This window comes from Argiope bruennichi, chromosome 3 (genome assembly GCF_947563725.1).
Source record: "Argiope bruennichi chromosome 3, qqArgBrue1.1, whole genome shotgun sequence".
In the NCBI taxonomy this organism is placed as follows: Eukaryota; Metazoa; Arthropoda; class Arachnida; order Araneae; family Araneidae; genus Argiope; species Argiope bruennichi.
In genome coordinates, this window is record NC_079153.1 from 73,439,294 (window position 1) to 73,463,187 (window position 23,894).

The window sequence follows — 23,894 nt, forward strand, 5'->3', positions numbered from 1 at the left end:
TAAATACTTTGAAATATTCTATGTAAATTTTCCAGTGTTTTCGGTCAGCCAATTTTCCTGAACAATTTGTTCAATTCGGAATTATTTTGAATTTCTTATACGCTTGATTTAAAAATTTATTTCAGTTCAGTGTCAGGGACTAAATGTTTCCCGAAGTATTTTTCATACGGTGAAATTTTAGCTTCATTAAATTATTAGAAATTTTAATAATAAGTTTTTTTTCCTACATGCAGATGAAATTTTAAGAAAACTTTTAGAAAGATGTATTTTAACATAGAAACAAAGTTCTTTGTCTCTTTTCAGATCACTGGAGCTTTGGCCTTTTCTAAGTCCTCTGGCCGTTTTTACAGGCACATGCAGTTATCTATTATTTTTTTCTTATTTACTAATAATTTTGCCCACTACAAATAGATTTCATATAAGATACTTCCACGATGAGAAAAGAATTCTAATAGTTTAATTGCACAATTTTTGTGAGATGTTAAAAATGTTTGTAAAATGTTAGAAATCGTAAAAATCAATTTTAAATTAATTTTTTCATCAAAATTTTATTAATTTTTTTTAATTCAATTATGAACGACAAAAGAAGAAAGATAAGTGTGGAATGGAGGTATAAATAAGGAATTGGTCAATTTATCTTTTATTAAGAAATGCAACTTAGTAGAAATAAGGGGAAATATTTCCTTTTGAATTGCCATTACTTTAATGTTGTCTGACAATCATATCCATTGCTGCGTTTCTGTGACGAGTATTTTTATGTTTATTAGAAAATGTAAATTTCTTTAAATCCTTTTTATTATTTTCGTATTTAACTTTTATTTCATTGTTCTGATATTTATGTGAGCACATTTTGTTGCTTCTTTTTGTTTTTATAATCAATCCAGCTTTAGATTCCCGGTTATATAATCAGTTTTTATAATCTCTTAAAATAAGTATCTAGCCGTCCATAAATATGGAATATTTGCGGGGAATGCATAAATAAAAATGAACATTAGTCTCTCTGAAATAATCTCCTGAAAATAATGAAAAAAGGAAAAAAGCAAAAATTCAAGAGGAGTCAGCCATCGAAACTTATAGTTTATATGGTGTTGAAAATGAATCTGACATACAAAAGACCCTAAAAAAAACCCCACCAGATTCAGATAAGAATTCATTTATTTTGCCACGGAAATTTCCTTGAAGCCACCAGAGAAGAAGAGTGTGTTCAGTGTTAATTATGAGAAGAATAGACGTACGAAATGCGCCAATTATTCTGATTAAAGTTATGTAAGTTATTTTTTGTAAAAACCAGACAGAATTCTATAATTTTTGCCTTTGTTCTATATAGAGTATATTTTAGGTCTGATTTTTTATTCCTCATGTTCCTTCATTTAAGTATATTATATTATTAACAAAACACATTATTAATTTCTGACTATAGGGTGTTTGCCAGTCGTTTCGATATATAAGAATTTTGTACTAAAAAGTATTTTTTTAATGTTTATATTTTTCCCAATTTACGAAAGAAATATTTTTTGTATAACTAATAAATAATTCATGAAGAATTCAACAACGAAAATCTTTAAAAATCAACATTTTTAATCACTTTTTCTCAGACGTAAATATTATTTTCTATTTGTCTCCCCTTATCTTTTTGTTGAGGGCCATCATTTGAATATGTTTGCCTTGGCTGTTTTTGTCGATTTGAAAAATATCAGGCAGCAGTTTGTCAATGAGAGAAATACTGCCAACTATAAGTAATTTAAAAATAGAATAATCGGAAACAAGCATCCTTGTATAGAAGCTTGTATAGAGCTTATAAACTCAAAGGTTTTAAGCTGAGGAGCAGAAATTACTGAAAGGTAATTCAAACATCTATTAACTTGAACAGAATCAGATTAACACTTTAAAATTACATGAATAATATTTTTTATTTAAAGATTCACAAGTTAAAATATTTGTTTACTATATTAGAAAAGTCAATTTTTTTTATAGCGAATTCTTTTTTATTGGCGAGAGGAATGCTATTATTAAATCCCCTAATTGGAGAAAGCGAGAAGTTAATGCGAGACATGAGTAATAATACTGTTTGATAAAATAATATGATATTTAATTAGCAGTAATATTCTGAAAGTAATCAAGTACGTAATATGTTTAGAAGTAAATAAAAGAGAATAAATGTATAAAATTTAAAGTTTAGCAAATGATGAGTTGTTTTAGATACTTTAAAATATGCAACAAATCAAAATAAAAATTGAACTATGAGATAAATTTTTAGTTTAAATCAAAATATGAAATGCCATATATTAATCTGAATAAAAATTTGAAAAGAAATTCACAGTGCTTTTTGCTATTAGGGAAATAATTTCAGTTTGACTTAATGAGAAAAATGTGTTTTTCAAACTCAGAGAGGTCTGAAGAGTGGAGGTTCTTCAAAATCTCGAGTTCGAATTTGACAATTTCAATACTTTCTGTATGCGATATACAATTTTCGTATACGAAGAAATAAAAAAAAAGTTTAATGCTTCGGCTGAATTTATTAAATATACATTGAAATGCTGTTGGAGTTTCACGATTTTAACTTGCATAGCACTTGCGGAGAACCAATCTAATGGTGCAAATCAAAGGCTTAGCCAATTTATATTGTTCACAAAATTATTTACGATTTTCTACCATTTAAAAGACAGTATATTGCATTATATTCTTTCGAAAAAAAAAACGTTTCTGATTCATTTACCTTTAAGAGAATCTGTAATTCCTAAAATATGGTCACTGACTGTTTATATTACAATGCCTTGTAAATGAGAGTTCCACGTGAATCGGGTGTTTTCTTTTAAAACACTCATCTCAGAAATTCGTTTGCTTTTCTTGGCATTGCAGGAAAAAAAGGGGCACAAAGGCAGTTTCGACTTTCTGCCTACACGCGAAATCCCCTTTCAAAAAATCCCACGACTTCTAAAATAGAATAGACAATAACAATAGCAAACGATAAAAAAAGCAACACCGGCGCTGCAGCTGCTATACACCTCAGCATCGAGATCAGAAATATCTCGTTTTTAGGAACTGTTCTGTTTCATCGCCTTTGTCTATCCCCGCTCCCCCCCCCCACAAATCTATCGGTGTTTTGCGGGGAACCAATCTTTTCTAATAAACAATTTTTATTTCAGGTTCGACGCTTAATAGATTTTAAAAACATTCTGTAGAATTTGTAAACGTTTAAGGCAAATATTAAAGTGTGTAATTCAGGAATTTTATATTTTTGATTGTTTTTCAATATGCGTTTTAGGTTCTGCTTACAAGTGACCGCCCGAAAGAAGTTAAGTAATGTTTGTCAAGATTGATTCAACCTGTTCAGTTAATAGAAATCCATATTAATTTTAAAAAATGATATCACAGGAAAAAGAAATAAAAAAAAGGACGATCAAAATCAGTAATTAAAAATTATTAAATACAGAATTGATAGCCGTTTTTGCAATTTCCGTCCATATGACAATCCCATTAAAGTTATTTAATTTTCTAGATGACCTTGAAGTCATGTATATGCCAATATAATTCGTGAGTTATATAATTTACGCCAATGTAATTCATAGGACATAATTCATGAAATCCATAATTACCAATTATAATTCTTGATAATTTTTTATAGCTTACCTTTGCAGTTCGTTTGAACAGTGTTTGGGATTAGTGAAGTTTACGCAATAATATGTTGGAAGTACAAAGAAATGCTTTGTATGAAATATAGAATTTATTATTACTATTATTTTATATAATGGAGAATTTCAGTTGATGTATATTCCAATGTGTATGTTCGAAGGTGATCACCTTCCTCTTTTATTCTTTCAAAGTCTGTGCGCCTAATTTTAAATATCCTTATATAAACTTTTCAATTAGTTCTTCACTCAAATTAAGATTTAAAAATATTTAATTTGTAGATACCTTCCCCTTCAAAGTATTCATTTTACTGAAAGAAAAACAACTTAAAATATTATATTTATAACTTTAGAAACGTATTACCAAGATCCTTTTAAGAACATTAACAAGTCTGCATTTACCGCAGCACGTGAATCTCATGAATACAAATCCCCACAGAATCTTTTACTCCTTCAGCATTCATCTAATAATCTTAATTGCTTTGAACTTCCCGGCGCCGTTAAAAGAGATTAAGTATTAGCCTGCCTACCTCCTTTTGTCGCTTTTATGGGTCCCGATAAAGATTTATTTTCTCAAGAAATGTCAATCCAAGCAGCTTCGTTTACTTTTATTGAACAGAAAATTTCTTAAGGTTCAAAAGATCGAGGAGTCGTTTTTTTGTGGCCTCCTTTTCCGCTTTGGAGCAGGAGCATGTTTTTGACACATTTCTGGTGAAAGAGACTCAGAGGAGTGTTTGCGGAAAGGGTCGTCCTTGCCAGAACTGCTTGAGCAAACTCTTTTTCTATTAAGAGACATGTTTGCGCTCTTTGCACCATCCCACGTCGGTGGTGTGAAAAAGCAAGGCCTGCTCTTTGTAAATCGAATGGGGATTCTTTTTATTTGCAAACTGGTACATAGATTTTGTTATCAAATCGATAAAGAAAAAAAATATTCCTGGATAAGGTTAAAACTTTATTTCTATGATGGAATGCCGCCTGAAACTGAGTATGTTCCGATTTCACTGAAATCACTCTCGTCTGAATGGACCTGAATGGAGGAATTTAGACAGAGCCCGATCTGAAAAGTGGCAATACGTTTTGTGTTATTCCATCAAAAATATTTCTTTTATCTTTAATAATTTAGGTTTATTTAGGTTAAATCTTTAATAATTAGAATTTTTTTATCGTTAGTAATAAGTACAAGTATCACTCTTATAATATAAATGCAATCAAATTTATGGAAACCAGGATAGAGGTCTTCCAGAATAGCTGTTGTGTAATTAAAAAAAAAAGAAAAAAGACATTAATTAAATAAAAAATAAACAAACTAATTTTCAGTAATACAGTGTTCTTATGTTTACGTAACGAGAGGCAGTAAATCTAATCTAATCTGTATGATTTTGAATGTATAGTATTTAGAAGTTCACTGTGAATTTCAGACTTGACTTACTTATTTTATATGCCTAGAAGTATGAATTTTAGAATGGCTTACGTGGGATGCATTGTTTACAGCAATATTTTTGAAACTTAAATATATATTTAATATATAAGAACCTTTTGAAAGCTGAAGTAGTTATGTATTCAGAAATATTAAAAAAAAACAAACAAAACATTTGAAACTTGAAAAGTATTATGCATTTTTGGAATCTAAGCAAGGGCTTGTTAAGGCTTAGAAATTTCTTTGTATTCATTATTATTGTAGATTCTTTTGAAGTAAAGCGGAAATCAACGCATATTAATTTTCTTTGAAGCAATTAAAAAGGAAAAAGTCTAAATAACATTTCTTCTAATTCACACATTCACAGTCTAAATATTTTCCATTGTGATATTCAGGCATTTGAACAAAATTGTATGTTTAATATTTTCGACAAAAAGAGGGACAGATAAGGGATAGCAAAGTAAAGGAAGGTTATACTGAAACTGGACAGCGAATTTTTTTTTCTGTCGGCGATAGAATCTTCTAAAAGATATATTACATACTGTCTTTCATTGTTTATATAATCTCAATGTTTTATTTTAATTTGAATTCTAGATAAAACGTTTGGTATTTATAGAGTAGAGTTTGATATTTATAGAAATATAACAAACATTAAAAAGCTTGAGAAGAAAAAGCAAATATATATCCTATATTTGCAAATAAATATATATCCTATATTTGCAAGCAAATATAATCCTACATATTCAATTTTAAAATATTAAGTCATACTAAAGATTTAGTCTGTTATTTATATGAGGCAACAGACTAAAGCGATAGAAAAAAATGCCTTAACACAACTGCAATTTTTACGCAGTATGAGTTATGGAAAAAACGTTGAAGCTTGTAAATGTATTTCTTTATGATTTATGGAAGAAACGTTAAATCAATTAATTTTTTTCCTTTAGTAGAGGTTTCACAATAAAGAATTCAACCTATGAATCTCTTATAAGTTGATGATATAGCAAAACGGGCGAAAATAAAAACGAGAAAAATATCTCAGAGATAATAACTTGTACATAGCAACAAGGAACAACCGTAAAATGGAAGTTAAATATTTGCAAGTTGTGATAAATGTTTCGAAATAGTGTACACATACTTGTAACGTTCGTAAATACCCAATTACTTGAAAATGGAACTACTAACAAAAATTTGCTGTATTCTTCGAAAAGAATAATATTTTTTCACTTCAATCTTTTCGCTACACCGTGTGCTCATTTTCTCACTTTATCCAAACTAGTAGAATAATAGAAAGAATTAGATCTGAAAATAATCTTAATGCGATTAATAATTAAAATAAATCGGAAACTTAACTCTTACTTTTGTAAAAAGCATACATAAAAATGAGTGCTATTCACCAATGATTCAATCATTCTTAATTACCGTTACTAGAGTAACATTTTTGGATTCCGGATAAGATTAATTCTGTTTCCCTTTTCATATAAATAAATTATTGTTTTCAGGGATCCGAAATTGCCCAGTTTACGGCTGCAACTTATACATGACTATTTCTTTCTTTTCCTCTGTGCTCTCAGATAATATTATTGAAAAATTAATGAATCTGATTTGATATTTCTCCATGATTATGAGCCATTTACCTCTATAAAAGTTTTCGAAGATAACATTTCCATTTTTGCAATTGATAATTACTTCTGTCTTTAAACAAATAAAATATAACGTAAACAAACAAGCAAAAAAAAAAACAAACCATCAACAGCTGTAATTTCCAATAGAAACCAGTGGGAATGGTCTTTCCGAAACTCTTTTATATACATAAAAATGTTATCCCCAAAGGTGCATTAAAACTTTCACGAATATTGCAAGCTCATGAACACCACGAATACTCAGATTTTGATTTTCAAAGTCTCGCACATGAACGTTTTAAGCTTCGTAATATGGTGAAGAAAAGTGAGCACGAATTGTGGATCCCTTTTTTTTTCTATTGATTGAACCCAAATTTTGACACAGGGCTATAATTTTAGTCACTATATCATATACCACTTATATAAGTCATTAATTTTTTTATTATAACGTTTTTATGAATGAGACGTACAGACTGCTAGATGGTCAGTCTGTTGATCTACAGACTTCGTTCAAAATTTGATACTACACTTAATAAAACATTGTAAATTTATGTGCTTTGTTATTATGTGTTCACTTGCACTTGGACAGACTGACAAACTTCTTATAAAAGAAGTTTCTTCAAAATTAGATAGAAATAAAAAAAAATTGCATAAAGACAATATATCTTTTATTCGCCTTAAATGTTTTCAAAGTTATTGTGTTCAAACTGACAGGCATAATTTCATAAATTTGGTTTTTGGACTCAAAAGGGCTGAAATGCAGAGTATTTGTCAGAATATCGAGGTAAAATTTTTTGACATATTATTTATGGATGAAAATGATATATAATTTAGTTTTTGAGGTTGAATTACAGTACTTTCTCTTTATCACGAGAAAGTTAAAAGACTGTATTTTCGTAACATAAATGGAGCCTTTTGATGTTTAGTTGATGGTTCTTGCAGGAAAAAGAATACATTCAATCTATTGATTTTTTTTTACCGGCTTTTTAATGCTCTAGATTGGTAACGAATAGTTTCAAATACTACTACATTATGGAACTCTTCCAAATTGCAGAAAGAAGTCGTGAATAAAATTTTAAAAAGGTTTGAAAATTTTCGGCAATTCAAAGTTATTATGACTTTAATAGAACAGATGCGATTCTAGAACCTGTAAATCATTCGAAATTATCTCCACTTAGATTAAATTTGAAAAATTTCTATGAACCACTTGCATTTTGCTGAAAATTATATTCTGTTGTATAACATTTTCGAAAATTTGAATACTGATTAAAAAAAAAATTTCTTGAGAAGATATTTAAAAAAAATATATGCCGGCGTACTGGCATAGGGGTAGCGCGTCTTCTTCGTAATCTAGGTGTCTCGGGTTCGAATCTTGGTACGGGCATGGTCGCTCTTCCTCTGAGCTCTAAGGTGTGTGAATGTGCCCCCCTTGTAAAACGGGGTTGTGCTAGCGGATGTGATGCTTGAAGTAGCAAAGTCGTTCTCTTGGCTGTCTTTGGCACTACTGAAAAAACAAGAGACGCTCACTCGGCTTAAATCGCAGATACTTGTCAGCAGGCAATGTTGTGAAATTGCCATAAGTCACAACACACACACACACAAAAGGTATGTCGTAAGCGGGCAATTAGTAATGAGTTTTAAATGTTTTCTAGAAAAAATATATATATTACTATTGTAAGTTAATTTAATATTAATTTTATAACTGAGTGAATTTTCATTGAACTGAAAATAATTTAACCCGAATTCTTAATATTTAATATGATAAAGCGATGAAATGAAATGTTGGATAAAAAAATGCAACGTACCGACAGGAACTCAAATTTATTTTATTGTCTTAACATACCGGTGTTTAATATTTTTGTGAATGAATTAGTTTTACCAATTCAAATCATCTCATTACATAAAATATCATCCATAGATAAATAATAATTCAAATAAATAATATTTTCTTAGAATTGTAGTAATAAGTGATGAGTAATTGCAAAATGATGTAGTAAAATCATAAAATATTAAATCTGGATGTTATGCGAATTTGAATAAACTGAAAAAGCATATTTTGTAATTTAGTGGAACTGTTTGTAATTCTTCCTTTCCATTAGCTGTTTGTGTCAGGGATCTGAAAATAATTTGATGCAATACTTTCTTTTTTAAAAGCGTTTTAAACTCAAATATTAGAAATTGTAAGGGAAATTTTATACTAAATTAATGATTCTCTACATTTTCATGATTGATTTTTTCCGCTTCATTCTACTTCTTAGGAGCTAATTTTCTTTACATGAGTACAAGTATCCTATTCTCGAAGTATCCAGAATCTTTTCTACCTGTTTGGCGATCTCTTCTTATTCTGAAATTCTTCCTTCGGCACGGGCACCCTCACTTCTGTGTTTATTTTGAGATTCTCGTTTCTGTTGTCTCAATCATATTGTACTTTTGCTTGTCTGTTCAAAATATCACCTTGCTTTAGATATTATTTTGACTTGAATAAACTATGATAAAAACTTGATCTGAACTTGATCTAAACTTGAATAAACTCACTCACTCACTCACTCACTCACTCACACACACACACACACACACACACACACACACACGCACGCACGCACGCACGCACGCACGCACGCACGCACGCACGCACGCACGCACGCACGCACACACACACAACGAACGTGCATTTATCTTTATTATAAGTAAAGATAATGTCTTGACGTCTTTTGAATCAATGAAGTTGCCGGTGTCCTTGCATAGGGGTAACGCATCTTCCCCGTGATCTGGACGTCTCGGGTTCAAATCCAGATTCGGGCATGGTTGTTCTTTATCTGAGTTCTATCTGTGAGGTGTGTGAATGTGCTCCCCTGTAAAAAGGGGTTGTGCAAGCAAAAGTGTGAGTTTCATCTTCATATGAGTTAAAAGTCAGACTTCTGCCCTCGGGTGCTCAGGGGTCTTTACCCTCAGAAGCTACTGTACCCCCTTTCCGTGGTAACGTGGACACTACATCATCATCAATGAAGTTAGAGTTTTTACAATCGAATCGTATTTGTCTTGTTTTTTTTTAATATTTTAGATTGTCCTTGTATGTGTTGGTGTTTATACATTTAAGTCTATAGTTTATTTCCAGTTTTATCTATCAAAGTCTTACTATATTGTTCCAATTTTATCATATTTTAGACATAATCGTATGTTTGGCACAACATAGCTAAATTTGATTCTTGTGCCATTATATCTTATAAATCGAATCAATCCAACCCAAATCAAAGCGAACAAACCAAAACTAATAAACTTCATGAGTTATTCTTACCACGGCTATAGAAAAGATTATTGATAGTTTAATAACTTTCCGTATTTACCAGCAAGCTCCTTCATTTTTAATTCAGAATCTGATACATGATCGGCCATTGACTACTGAATGATGCGGAAGATGCTGAATGCTCTTTCGATAAACGCTTTGTATACTCTCCTTCACTATTTTTATCCTTGATCAGCCTACCGCATAAAGATAAAATATAATTTATCAGAAGTGTTTTCTCGGGTCAGAAGTGATCGCCAGTATTTATACCGGTGGTTTGGGGCATCTGCAGTTATTTATAGTGGCATTCCTGTCTTTTCTAGATCATTGGTGGTTCGAGGTAAGCGATCCCTTGAAAGCTTTCCCGCCACACAAAGATAGTTATCTTCGATGGATGGCCTCTTTATATGGCCACTTAAGTCTTTTCAGATCAAAACTGACGAAGGTGACCAATCATCCTTCAGTCATTCTTTTCCCTACCGAGACGCATTTTCTCCTAATAATAATTTCATGTTCGGTTCGTTAGTCTTCCAAAATGAGTCAGTTTTATTTATTGATTTATTAGTTGATAATAGTGTTTTTTGTTATGAATTTTTTCATTTTTTTAGTAATAAAAAATTAAATTTTTAAATTGTCTGTAAAAAATTCCATTAAAACTTCTTTATACTTCTATATTTGAGAGCAAACTTTAAAATATTTATGACATAAAAATATTTAGAATAAGGCTTAAAGTTAGCACATATCGAATTAACTGTTGTAAAATATATTAAATTATATTTAATGTGAAAAAAATCTTACATAAACCATTACAATAAATATCTATAAATCATTGGATTATTTTTAATTTAACTGTTTATTTTTATTTATTTATTTTTCATTCATTTCTTTATTTATTGCTTATTTACTGAAAGTTTATTTTTAATTTAACTATGGAAATGTGTTACAGCAAAAAATTTTCATAATTTTTCGAAAAATTACAGATTGTTCAAAATGAGTTGCCAATTGCCCAAAATTTTTGATAATGCTGCAGAATTTAATTAAAATCTCTTTATGGTAACTTAAATATGTGCTTACAGCATATAATAAAAAGACAGTGCAGTAATTTCAGTAATTTGCAGTAATTTCTTCGACTGTTAAAAGCAAGTAGTCATGTTTTGAATTAATTTTTAAGTAGCAAGAAACTTGAAACCAATTTGCAACTTAAAAAGACATTTTTCAATGTCAATAATGTGATAGAAATCTTTTTTAAGTATCTATTTTTCACATGTATTGATTATTTTAAATTCAGATCACTAAACAAATATCAAGTTCTGAATGTTGCTTACTTAATGCGCATGCTCAATGAAAACGTATTTTTCAATTAATAAAAATAATGAACTACCTGATTAATTGTTATAGACTCTTCACCAAAACATTCTTAATGTTCCACATTATTTGTAAACAAAATTTGTACAAAATACTGTTTTGTTAAATTTTTATAGAAAATAAAAATTTAGGCATTTTGATTTTATTTATTAAGATTTACTTATTTATTTATGTATTTTTTTGCTTAATGATCTCAAAGATATTAAGAGAGGAATGGAACGGCATTGAGAATATAAAATTTCGCATATAAGAATAAAATTGGATAGATGGTAAAATAATCGATTCCGATTTAGATGTACCAGACACAGGATGAAAGCAATTACCCAGATATAAGGTACAAAAGTGAAATGGACGAATTCAAAAATGCCACTAGAAAAAAATTATTCACAACAAATGACACAAAGGTAAAATGAAAGCATAATTTATACAATCTGTTATAGAAATCTATAAATAATGCTCAAGTAATTTTGTTAGAATACATGAGCCTAATTTATAGATAAACAATAAATTCTTTCAATTTTATTTCAGATATTATGTTTAGTTATTATCGAAAACAATAATTTATATTTAGTTCATCAAAAATATAACGTGTAATCTTATTTATTGTCTAAAGTGTAATCAATAAACGTTATTTAAAATTTTTAAATTTTTGTTTTTATGGTTGTTTATATCGTTTGCAAATTAATTTATAACTTAGTCGATTGTAAATTGTCTGATCAATCAATCTTTGTTCACTTCAGCTTCCATATTTTTATCTCGCGAATATATCTATATCCTATATAGAATTTTTTTTCAACTAATTAAGCTGATTGAATTTAAGAAGTACAGGAAACGTAAAAATTCAATGTAAAAAGGAATTTTCAGGAAAATTAATACAAGTTGAATTTATAAATACAGATTCAATCTACAAGTGGGTAAGATTGAATCTGTATTTATAAATTTTAATTATTTCATTACGCAGTTTTTTAACGTCTGGCTTACAGAATAAACAATTACTTTTTAAATTTATATTTTTAATTTCAAATTAATTATTTTTAAAATGCCGTTATTTTTTTTAAATTAAAAGAGCATTCAATGCTTAAATTCATGAAACAAAATCATCATTTAGGAATCGTTATTAAAATGTAACCTAGATGAAATTTTTTAAAGTAATAATTTATATGGGGAATAATAAAAACATGGTCTCTAAAATAAATATTTCATACGTAATGAAAAAAAAATCTGAAAGAAAATAAAATTTATCTACTAACATAGATGTCATTACTAAAAAAAAGAAAAAAATCTAGTTCAATATTATTGATTTGTCTTTTAAAGCGAAACCTGAATTATAATTTTTATCCTCACTTGCTTGTTGTAGGGCGTAGCTATCTTGTTTATTCTATATTAAAACAAAAGATTTTTTTTGGCGCTTTTATGGGTAAGCACCCTCCCCCCCCCCTACTTCTCGATCGGAAGGACTTATGACCCTAAAAATGAGCCTTTTTATGGCCACCGATATTAGAAAGATGAATTTTCTTTAGCGCCAACTCAATTGATGAGCAGATTCTTGTCAACATGTCTCCGAACAAGCAATCGAATTCCCGCGCTGTGGAGATTTGGCGGCGGAGAGAAATCGTCTGGCGTCTCTCCGCTACAAGTGGGATACCATTGCTTCGCGAGGGATGCTCCGGACAAGGAGGCCTTGCACGCAGCTCCCGTCTTTTCCTTGGATAATCGGCTGCAAAATAGTGCGTGAAAATCATCTATTGTGTGAAAACTTCCGTGTTTAATGATCTGTTTGTGATTACATGTTCTCGAATCGAAATCGCGAAGCTAATTTTTGTTCTTATTGTGCTCGTTTATAAAAATTCTAATCGATGTGTTTGCACTAAATGTTCTGCTTCGACACGTGTATTGCACCTTGTATTCTCCCGGAATATGCTCTTGTGTTTTATGAATGTGAAATCTTTCTCGTCTCATTCCATACATCCGTTACGTCAGAGAGAAGACTATAAGAGTCGATTGGCCATTTGTTTTGTTTTCTACAAATTCTGCAGTCAAATCATATGTTACGGTGAATTCTAATTACTTCATCAAAAATATTAAGAAAATGTTTTGCTGTCAGAGATTTGAAAATCATTTATTCTTTAATGAGTAAAAGGATATAAGGACTTTTTATTCTAATTAAATAATTTATTAAGAATTCTCCTAAATAGAATTTTCATCAAATATCAAGGCATTTCTTTAGATGTGTAATATTGCACCTTGCTTATTTTGATGTGTATTGAGTGCACATAAACTAGCTTTTGCATTTAATACTTATAAAATGAAACTTTATTTCTGGTAATGACAGAAGCTGCTTAATTTGCTGCCGACTTACAGTGCCTTATATTTTTGCTTTTTTGATGGTGATATATAAATTTGTGTCCTTGTAAAATAAAGTATTTTAATGCAGAATTGATTTGAAACCTACATTCATCATGAAAGAATATTCTTTTCTGAACTAAATCATTTAATACTGGAATCACTGCACAGATAATATGCCTTGATTAAAAGTACAAATGATTCATATGAATTGATCAATGTAGTGTAGTATGAAATTTCCATCAACCAGTACAAATGCCATTGCTTTGAATATTATTCAAGAATAGGTCTTTTTTTTATTTTGATGGGGGCAACTTAATGTATGAATCATTCACTGAAATGGTAGTTAGTACTTTACCTTCAATTGTCAATCACATAACTTGATATAAAGTAATCACGTAATACTTAGCAAATATATTCAATTAGATATAATTAAACCTTCCTCCAATGCAATTTATTAAGCTATGCGCTAGTTGAAGATGAATTTTCATCAAAACTTATTTCAGCTTTATATCATCTGCTGATGTGGCCTTAACAGTTTTTGATTCTTTCATATGCAAAGTGTGGATAGCAGTTACCAGACTTGAAGATATTAAGAAATGAATTCCTCGTAATTTGAATATCCTCGTAATATTTATCGAAAAAGATATCGTATCACATATAGCGTTGATGAGATAAATTGATGATAAATGGATTTGTATTTAATCCGACAAATTTTCCTGAGAATTCGATTCTAGAGTAAAAGTCAACATTATTAATAAATGCTTAGCTTTGTAATGATTTATTTTTATTACTTTACTATGAACAGAACAATGTTCATAGCTTAATCATGACAGAAAATTCATCAGAAAATAGCAAGATAAAAATAATATGTAACAACAATATGGAAAGATAATTTTTGTGGAAAAGCCGTTTAAGAGAACATTTCTTTTATAAAGAAAATAAAGGAAGTTTCCATGAGAAGCCATTTTGGTGAAATTTTATAATTTATATGATTGATTTATTATTGGAATCTATTATATAATTCTCGTTTGTTGATATAATGACGAATCATGAATTATAACCATCAATTTTGTCATGATTCTTTTTGTAGTAACGATGCGTTTTCCAAGAATTATGGATCTTTGTCTCTAATATAAATAAATATAATTAAGAAGAATAATTTGGCAATATACATTTCTTTAAAAAAATCTTGTTATTCAAAACAAGTGTAAATACTTAAAGATCAATTTTTTAAAAGAAAAAAAAAGCTTACAAATCGTTTGCAAATAGAGAAAAAAGTTATTCCAAAGGATTACTCGTTTTCAATTCCGTGAGTCGCAATGATTGACTGGGTATCAATCGTTCGAACTTCTCGTCGTCGTTTTTCCAGTTATAAGTACATTCCTGGACGAATTCGGAAAAGAAAGAAAAAGCAAGCTGCTGCAGCTGAAGCAGCTAAAGTAGAACCACCTCCTAAAGCACCTACACAGGGATGCGCATGCTGTGCTTTGACTAGGGTAAGTTTAAATTTTGATTAATGTGTGAAGATTTTGTATAAATTTATAACATTTTCATCAACAGATATCTCGAGTTTTTTAAATTAAAAAAAAGTTAAATCAAATCCATGTATTCCTTATTAATTGAATTTAATTTAAAATTCGATTGTTTTGATTCTTTAGAATTTGTCTAAATAAATATTGAATTCTCGTTGCCACTTTGATATCGACTTGTATAATTTTCATCAATAAATATCTAGATTTTTTTTAAAATTTAAAAATGTTAAAACTAATAAACGTATTTCTTATTAATTGAATAGAATCTAAAATTCGATTGTTTCGATTCTTTAGAATTTGTTTAAATATTTTGAATTCTCGTTTCCATTTTGATATCAAACTATAATATTGTAGAAAGATTTTAAGTATTTATTTGTGTTTTGAAAATTCTTAGTTAACAGATAAAGCTAAGCGTCGAAAATGTTTTTAAAATGTCAACAAACGACTTAATAAACCTTCTTTTTTTTAAGCCTTTTTTGCTTTCATTAAAATTTTTTAAGATTATAAAAAAAGTCCTTTACAGCGTTATTTTCAATTTTTCCTGAACATTTCATATATACAGTGATATTTTTTGCATAGAAAATAATTTTTCAAGCTGCCAGAATCGAATTCTAAATTAGTTTCTTTGGTGAAAAATTATACTATTTCAAAATTCTCTTTCAAAACAAACTCTTTTTTTTTTAATATCTTTAAAAATTTATTTTAACAATTATATAATTATTTGAATCTAAGGTATGTATATATGTTTTCACCACTTTAAATTAGCTATACACTATTGTGATTTCACATATTTCAATGTACTATTTCTTTATACGTGTATTCTGAAAATAGACATAATGTGTTAAAGATATAAAATATAAATCAATGAACTTTGATTTTCCATTCTACTTAAAAATAATTTATAAATTAATTCTCTAAGCCTTTTTACAAAAATCTTAAATCGTAAGTTATTTTTTAAAACTTAGTGGAAAGCTTTTAAAATATATTATTGTATTTAAATAATATATGGCAGTACCATAAATTAAGAGAATGATACAATCTATTTATTTACTTTAACTAGCTATCATAATCATCGTTCCCTACATATTCGGTATTTCAATTTTTTAAAATTCTTACTAAGCTTTTATTATTAATAGAATGCTATGTTTTAAGCAAAAATTTCTACAATAAAAGGAATATTGCAAATCATCGCATTATTTTTGCATGTATATTTTTGAAGTGTAATAAAAAATAAAAATCTTTTGACATTAATAAAAAAGAGCTATTTAAAGTTGAAAGTATAATCTAGTAATGATCATTGTTGTTTTAAAAATGTCTTCTTATGCTGATAATATGAAAAATTTGTATTTTCATATGACAATTATAATAACTGTCGCAAGAGATGCATTTATGTTATCATTAAAAAAAAACTAACTTTTAAATCTAAATTAAAAGGGAAATACTAGCTAATTTTATAACCGAAGTTTTAATTCGATTAATATTATTTATTTAATTAACTGAATTTTTAAAATGCTTATTTGTTATTTTTTTTCGTCATTCTAAAATGACAGTGCAGGAAAATTTTGAATGCATGGTATCATTCACACGCATAAAATTATTATTTTTGATTAAAATTTTTATTTTATGGAATGCATATAAAATGCAATTTAAGCAACTTTGTAAATTGCAATATAAAACAATGCACTTATTTCGTATTTTTCCTCGAAAACCTTTCAATATGAAACTCTTTTTGTTACTTTTTAATTATTATTATTATATTCAAAGGCTTTTCATGAAAAGAAAGAAATTTTCATAAAAGCGAAATATTTGATAAAGTAAAATTGCAAACATTTTTTTTTATATTCAAATAAAAAAAAATGTTTAGATAATTTATTCCTGTGTAAATTATATCGAAAAAAACAACAACAACAAGAAAGACGTTTAATTCTGAATATTATCTGAAACTAATGCGAGCAGCTGCATGGTTGACTTGCTTAGCTATGTTTATGGTATATTTAACAATTTTTTTATTGGAAAAATGTCGAAACGCTTCATCTAAAAAACATGGATCAGTGAGTTTAAATAATTTCCTTGATAATATTTTTGTTTTAACATTTCCGTATAGACTGTATTTCGGATATTATGACATCAGCATGAAAAAAAAAATAATGCTTATTCGATTTCAAATCAAATATGGGAAACATATTTACTGGCATTTTAGTATATTTTTCAGTATAAAATGTATAAACAAGAATATAATCATTCAGTTTTCTTATTAATATATTTCATCCTCAAAAAATTCTTTAATTAGTTTAAAATTCGAATTCTTCTGCAAATCATTGGTGAAACGATAGTACCATTTTGAATCGCAATTTTACTAGGAAATTTGGGTTTATAGGCTTGTCATGAAAGTGTGAATTAACATGAACAAAAATGTTCTTGGGTATTTTAATTCTTTAATGTCATAAATATTTCACAATGAGTGCACACATATTTATTATGTCTGAGAATGATTATCTCTACTAATAATAAAGATGAACGTGTGTGTTGGCGCTCTTAAGCCAGATCGTTACAGTGGATCATATATACCTGCAAATGTGCACACGTATACTTTGGAGGTCGGAAGTGTGCACCTTGGAGTGAGTTTTTTTTTTCTGAAATTTTGACTAGAATTTTAATTAATAAAAATTGATCTGAATTTTGTTATTTTCCCGTGATAACTTCCAAAAATATTATAAAAAAAAGTAAATTTTAAACCGTTTCAAAATTTAAAAAATTATGTTTTTGATAATACTAATTTAGTAATCGTGCTAAATTTTGCTAAATGTTTAGTAATTTTTAAAAATATTTTTTTGCCTGACTTCCAATCATAGATTACATAGTTGCCCTGAAGCTGAAACCGTTTTCATTGCGTCATCAACTATTTGATAGCGTGATTTTTTTTCCATTGCTGAAAGCTAAAGAACAAGGTTTCTCTTTAATATATGTGTGGTTTACGAGCCGTATAAAAAAGTTACGATATTGCGAAATTCAGAAGATAGATGAACTAAATATATACGTTTTAATAGCGCCATGAAGTCATGGAACTGATCTCTAGTAGATGGTATCTGCAGGTCCACAATAAACAGAGCATATTTAAGAGATAATTAAAATAACATGGTTTTAATGTCTGATATTTTTTCGGAATCTTGAAATTGAAGCTGTATTTACACGATTTAAAGAAAATTAAATTAAAAAAAGAGACCATAACGAATACTCCCAGCGAACCAGCTGTTGTCAAAGGCGAATGATTTTAAATAAAAAGTAAAATCCACTTTATTTCGAGTGAATAGAATGAGTTATGAAAATTTGAACATCACTATCTTATGAAAACATGCGATATTAAACCATTCAATCGACCGTCTCAAAGAAGAAACCCCACTCAACGCAGAGAGTTTCCCAAAACTGATTGATCTAAGATTATGAAATTAATTAATTTAATTCTTATGTAAATTGTTCTAAATTAGTGATATTCAAAACTTCATAATTCTATCAGGTTTGATCTCAGAAAATAGAAACTTTTTTTTTAAATTTATAAGTTGGAGTGTCAAGAATATTTTGCTCAATACCTTAAGGCCAAAAGACTATTTAAAATTCAGACTTCATAATTTTTTGAAGTATATTTATTGATCGAAACAAAATCATATATTATTATTTACGTCATTTAAATTCTTTTGGAAGTAAAATTGAAAATTTAATTTTATGTTGTATCAGAGAAATTTTTATAGAATAATTCTTTGAGATATTGCATAAATTATGAAAATTATTCTGTTGTGTACAAAAGACTTCAATGCTGAACGATTCTATTTTCTGCACTCATATTTTTTATGAAACATGTTTGAATTTTAACAAAGAAAGTTTTTATATTAATTGAAATTTAGTCACTTCCACTATAATTTCAAGCTCAAATTCTCCGGGTACTGACAGAAAATTAATTTGGAATAGAGTACAATGAACTGAACGTCTTAAAGCATCGATAATATCTATCAAATTTTAAGCTTAAAATTATTTTGCTGAAGTAGCTATTAAAAGACCAAGCTATCAAAAATATTTAATAAAAAATTTTAGCGAGCATTAATCCCGGGGTACTTGCTGGTCTCCAAAGGTGGTTAATAATCAATATATTAATGTATCATTTTTTCTTTTAAAGAATAGAGTGTTATTCCTTTATTTCTGAAAGATTGGATATGAAATTTGGGATAAATAATTTTTGAAATTACCTCTTGAATGAGTAATATAAAATGTATTATTTTCCAATAGAATTTAGGATGAACATTTGAACCAATTAAAGTTCAAGATATTATTCCCTTTTCTATATTTATTGGTGATTGCCAAAAACTTCGATTGATTGATGATTGACTTTAATTCCAAATTGTAGTAGGCTTCATGAACAAAAAAAACTAGCATTTAATGAAAGGAAAGAGGAATATTGTTTTTGATAAAGAGTCTTAAATATATTTCAAATTTAAATAATTAACTAGTTAACTTTTTAAAATAAATTTATGAGCTATAGAACTGTTCCCTTTTTTACTAATTGACAAAGTTTCATCAAAATCTTAGCAATAATTTTTACCATTATAATAAGATCTTATTGATAGATCGATCTGAAAAGAATTTTTACTCACCGATTGAGATACTCGTAGAGAGATTAGCTATTTCTCTTAGAGAGATAAATAAGTAAATCTAACATGTCTGTAAAATCTTGTATAATGCCTAATTTGACTAATAATACCTTTGAATGAATTTTGTTCAAAATTTGATAGAAATCTGCAAAACTGGAGTAACGACCAGATATCAAACTTTATTCGCCTGGCTCAAAATGTTTTTGAATTATTTTGTTCACAAAAAGATAAATATAATTCCAAGTGTTTTTTGAAATCAGGCAGCTTGAAACATAGAGAGCTTAGCATTTAATCCGTCTGACTTAGAGCTTCTTTGAGTTGTCGTGTTCTCTGAAGATAGATTGAAAGACAGACAGATATAATAGAAAAAAAAAACTTTTTTTTTTCCGTCTCAAATAAGTTTGAAATGTCGAGATTTGAAGTTTTTGACGCTTATAATATTTTCCCTTTGTAGAAAGTAAAAATATGTATAATATTTCTCAAGGATATATCGCAACATTAATTAATGCAAAGTATAAATTAAAAATGTATGTAATTGTTTGATTCGACGTTGATGGCAAAGAATAAGTACAATGATTTTTTTTTGGCAGAAAGCTTGTTAAAAGAAAGAAATGCCCTTTTTTATGTATGCTTTGCACACAATGAAAAAGTCGAATACACATTTAACAACAATGTTACTTCGACAATTTTAAACAAAATTTGATATAGATTTAAAGTTTTGATAAAAGAATTACACGACATATTTTATCCATTCAACTTGTGAAGTTTTTGAATTAAATCACACATAGAGAGATAGACAAACTGACATGTAGGTATAATAATATTGACCCCAAAAATGTTCTTTTTTCGGGATTAAAAAAGATTACAAATATGTATAAACATCAAATATTCCAGGTCGAGAATTTAGATCATTACAATACTTTCTTGTTCTCCGTATAGCAGAAAGTAGGCACGAATTGAAAGCTATTTTTTAAATTCTCATTTCATATTTTAAAATAGAAAAAGCAATATTTAAAAAAATTATTTAGCTCAAGGTGTCCAATGCTTTTATATTTTCAGAAATTTCTTTTTTCTCTTAAATAATATGACTTTTTTGCAATGGATTTTCACTCCTTTTTGTGGCCACAGTGTCAAACATTTTCAGAACGACTTGAAATTGGTTTAACAAGATGCCTGGTTTAAAAAACATGATACAGTTTATGAATGATTTTTTCTTTTAATAATTTTAAAAAATCTCTTTTTGTAAAGAAAAAATAATTTAATTATATTTAATTAATATATTACCGAAATTTTGATTCTAAGAATAAGTATGTTAACGCAAAATATGCGTAAAATATCGTTCTGCTTACCAAAGTTATAAACAATGATACAATTTAACTTTCATGTATTCATTTACTTGATCGCTTTTATTGTTGTTGTCATGGCAATATCGTGAAAGGTAAAAAATACAACAATTCAATGTTTTTACGTCAATATTAATTATCGGGGGGATTTATGTAATTATATTACTTTTCGTTATGCCATTTTCCGATACTCAACTTTATTTCATGATCGAATTCATGCACTGACGTATTTCCAACTTACAAACTTTGAACTTTTTACTTTACTTTATGAAATTTTTTTTTATTTGAACAATAAAAAAAAGTTCATGGATTATAAGCGATGTTTTTATCTTATTCATTTTGAATTCTTTCTCTCTTAACATTTACCTGTGTTAAAACATTTCAAACAACAAAACCACACCAGTGTCATGTCCATTCTCTTTGTTTAAAATGAATATTTATTTTTTATCTTTTTTTTAACCTGTACAAATTTTAAAGAATTCTTTGTCGAGCTGTCTTACATAGCTGTCATTCCATTTTGAAAAGGAAAACAAAATTCTCGAATAAAATATAATGAAATAGCCATACCTTAATTTTTCTTCTAATGCTCTCACAGTTCATCTTAAAAAGCTTTTCAAATTTGGTTGGCAGCTACATTACTAAATAATGAGAGAATCCAGTACTAATTTTTTCTGCTAATTCAATTGATTATATTAGTCCCGATTTGAACCAATGTGAAGGTTATTTGGTTATGAACTTTGCAGTTCAAGACCATAACTAGATGACGCGGACTTCACCCGACCTGTTTCATTTCCACCATGTTAGCGGATGATTGTTTGGCTTTTATTGATTTAATATGTCGCATCTCTCCGTGGATCTATATAACCAAAAAAGACGTGGGGGGTATCAAATGCGAGATTTTCTATGCCCAAACCTGTGGATTTGTCAACAAGATAATGCAGCCTTAATATAATTCAGAGATTTCCTAAGCTATGCATGTTATTTCTCACATTAATAATAACTGAGAAATGATATTAAAATCGTTTTTTGATTAAAGATCTTATGACTAACTTCTTCCCTGAGGTAAAAGTACAATTATTATAGTCATTTTATGCAGCATTTTTTTTTCTGAATTTTTTTTATAATTTGAATGAAGGTAATTTATTGTTAAAAATATTTTTCATTAATTTCTCTTTATGAGAACAGTTGCACAAAATTTATGATCGATATGAAGAATTAAGTCACTGCCTATTGGTATCATTTCTGACTACAGATATTGTTGTAGATAGCAGATATTTTTCAGTTTTTTTTTTTTTTTTTTTTTTTTTGTCAAAATAGAATATATTTCATAATTTGGTCGGCTAATTAAAAACGTGATGAGGAAAGAAAACTTACCTTCGATAATCCAATCGGATGAATGTATTGCCATTGCCATTCAAACATAAAAAATTATGGAATCGAAAATAAACCAATAAAACATTTTTAGTGGAACATATTATATATACTAAATTTTATCAAATAGAAACCAGGTTAGTAAAGAAGGAGATTTGGCACAAACGAATTAAATCTTATTGAGATAAAAAATGTAAATATCTTATCTCATTCATATATACAGGGTTTCAAGAACAAAGCCCAATATATTAAAATTGCAAATATTTGCTGTTTGTCTAAAAATAAATAGTGATTTTCTTAATGTTAACTTTTGCGATAATTCACTTGATTTAACTAATTTTTGCCTTTTGACGCGTGTTACCGTAATAAATAAAAACTTTATGTGCTGCTAAAACTGCACCCTCTTCTACATTTCTGACTGTTAATGAGTGATTAATATTTATACCGACTGATGAAGAAATTTAATTCTATAAATGAAAATATTTTCAACATAAATATTTTATTCAGAACCAAATATATACATAAATTTTTAAACATAATGCAATAATGATCAAAATCTTCAACTGTAAAGTCAGCCATAAGATAAAAGGATATAATATTACAATTTACAATTTCATGAGTTTCAATTTTATGCTTTTAATCACTTCATGAATCATATTTGGATCTTAGAATGGTATTGGATATTTTGGATAATCAGACAAGATAACCGTCTTACCTAAGTTTGCAGAATTTACCGGTGATTAATCGAGCAGCAAACTGCTCTGCCAAGGAAGACATTATGATGCAATTTCTAAACACCATAGCTCCTCCATTCGTTTAGTTTCTGCCATTTATAAAAATGAAGAAAGTTTAGAGAAACCATGAGAAATGATACCAAAGTTCATGATTTTAAAATACCAAAATGTCATACTTGATCTTTGAAAATCTATATAGCAATTACCAACTGGAAGATCCATCAACATTCATCATTATATATCGCTCATATATCAGAATAAGAAAATAATTTTAAAACTATTACAAATAAAATTTACCCCCCAAAATTTTCAGATGTAAATTGAAGTTCAAATTCTGATTCATTTGTTTTTGATATGGTCTAGAATACAAAAACATGGAAAATATTTTTTCTCTGATTCATTTTTATTTGGGATTTTCATAAATACAAAGCGTGATTATTTCAATATCAAGTCCACATGCACAGTCTTCATATTTCCCATACATTCTATATTGATGTTCCGGCAAGCACTCATATTTGGTCAAATTCTAATTTATATAAACATTTCCAAACAACATATTTTCAGCTACTTTATGCATTAAACCGGAGAAAATTTCGAATTTAATGATGTTCTCCA

The 23,894-nt window shown here is 28.3% G+C and overlaps 1 protein-coding gene across 12 annotated transcripts in view; it reads left to right on the forward strand.

Annotated features, from left to right (window-relative positions):
* Positions 1 to 23,894, forward strand: part of LOC129962641 (disks large 1 tumor suppressor protein-like) — a 402,450-nt gene that overhangs the window by 21,820 nt on the left and 356,736 nt on the right. Inside the window, exon 1 of one of the 12 annotated variants that reach the window (XM_056076517.1) lies at positions 14,854 to 15,155. The exons of the other annotated variants lie outside the window; for them this stretch is intronic. Coding sequence (XP_055932492.1) covers positions 14,979 to 15,155 — 177 coding nt within the window. The 5' untranslated portion in view covers positions 14,854 to 14,978. Of the gene's footprint in view, positions 1 to 14,853; positions 15,156 to 23,894 lie in introns of those variants that run through there. 12 annotated transcript variants of the gene reach the window in all.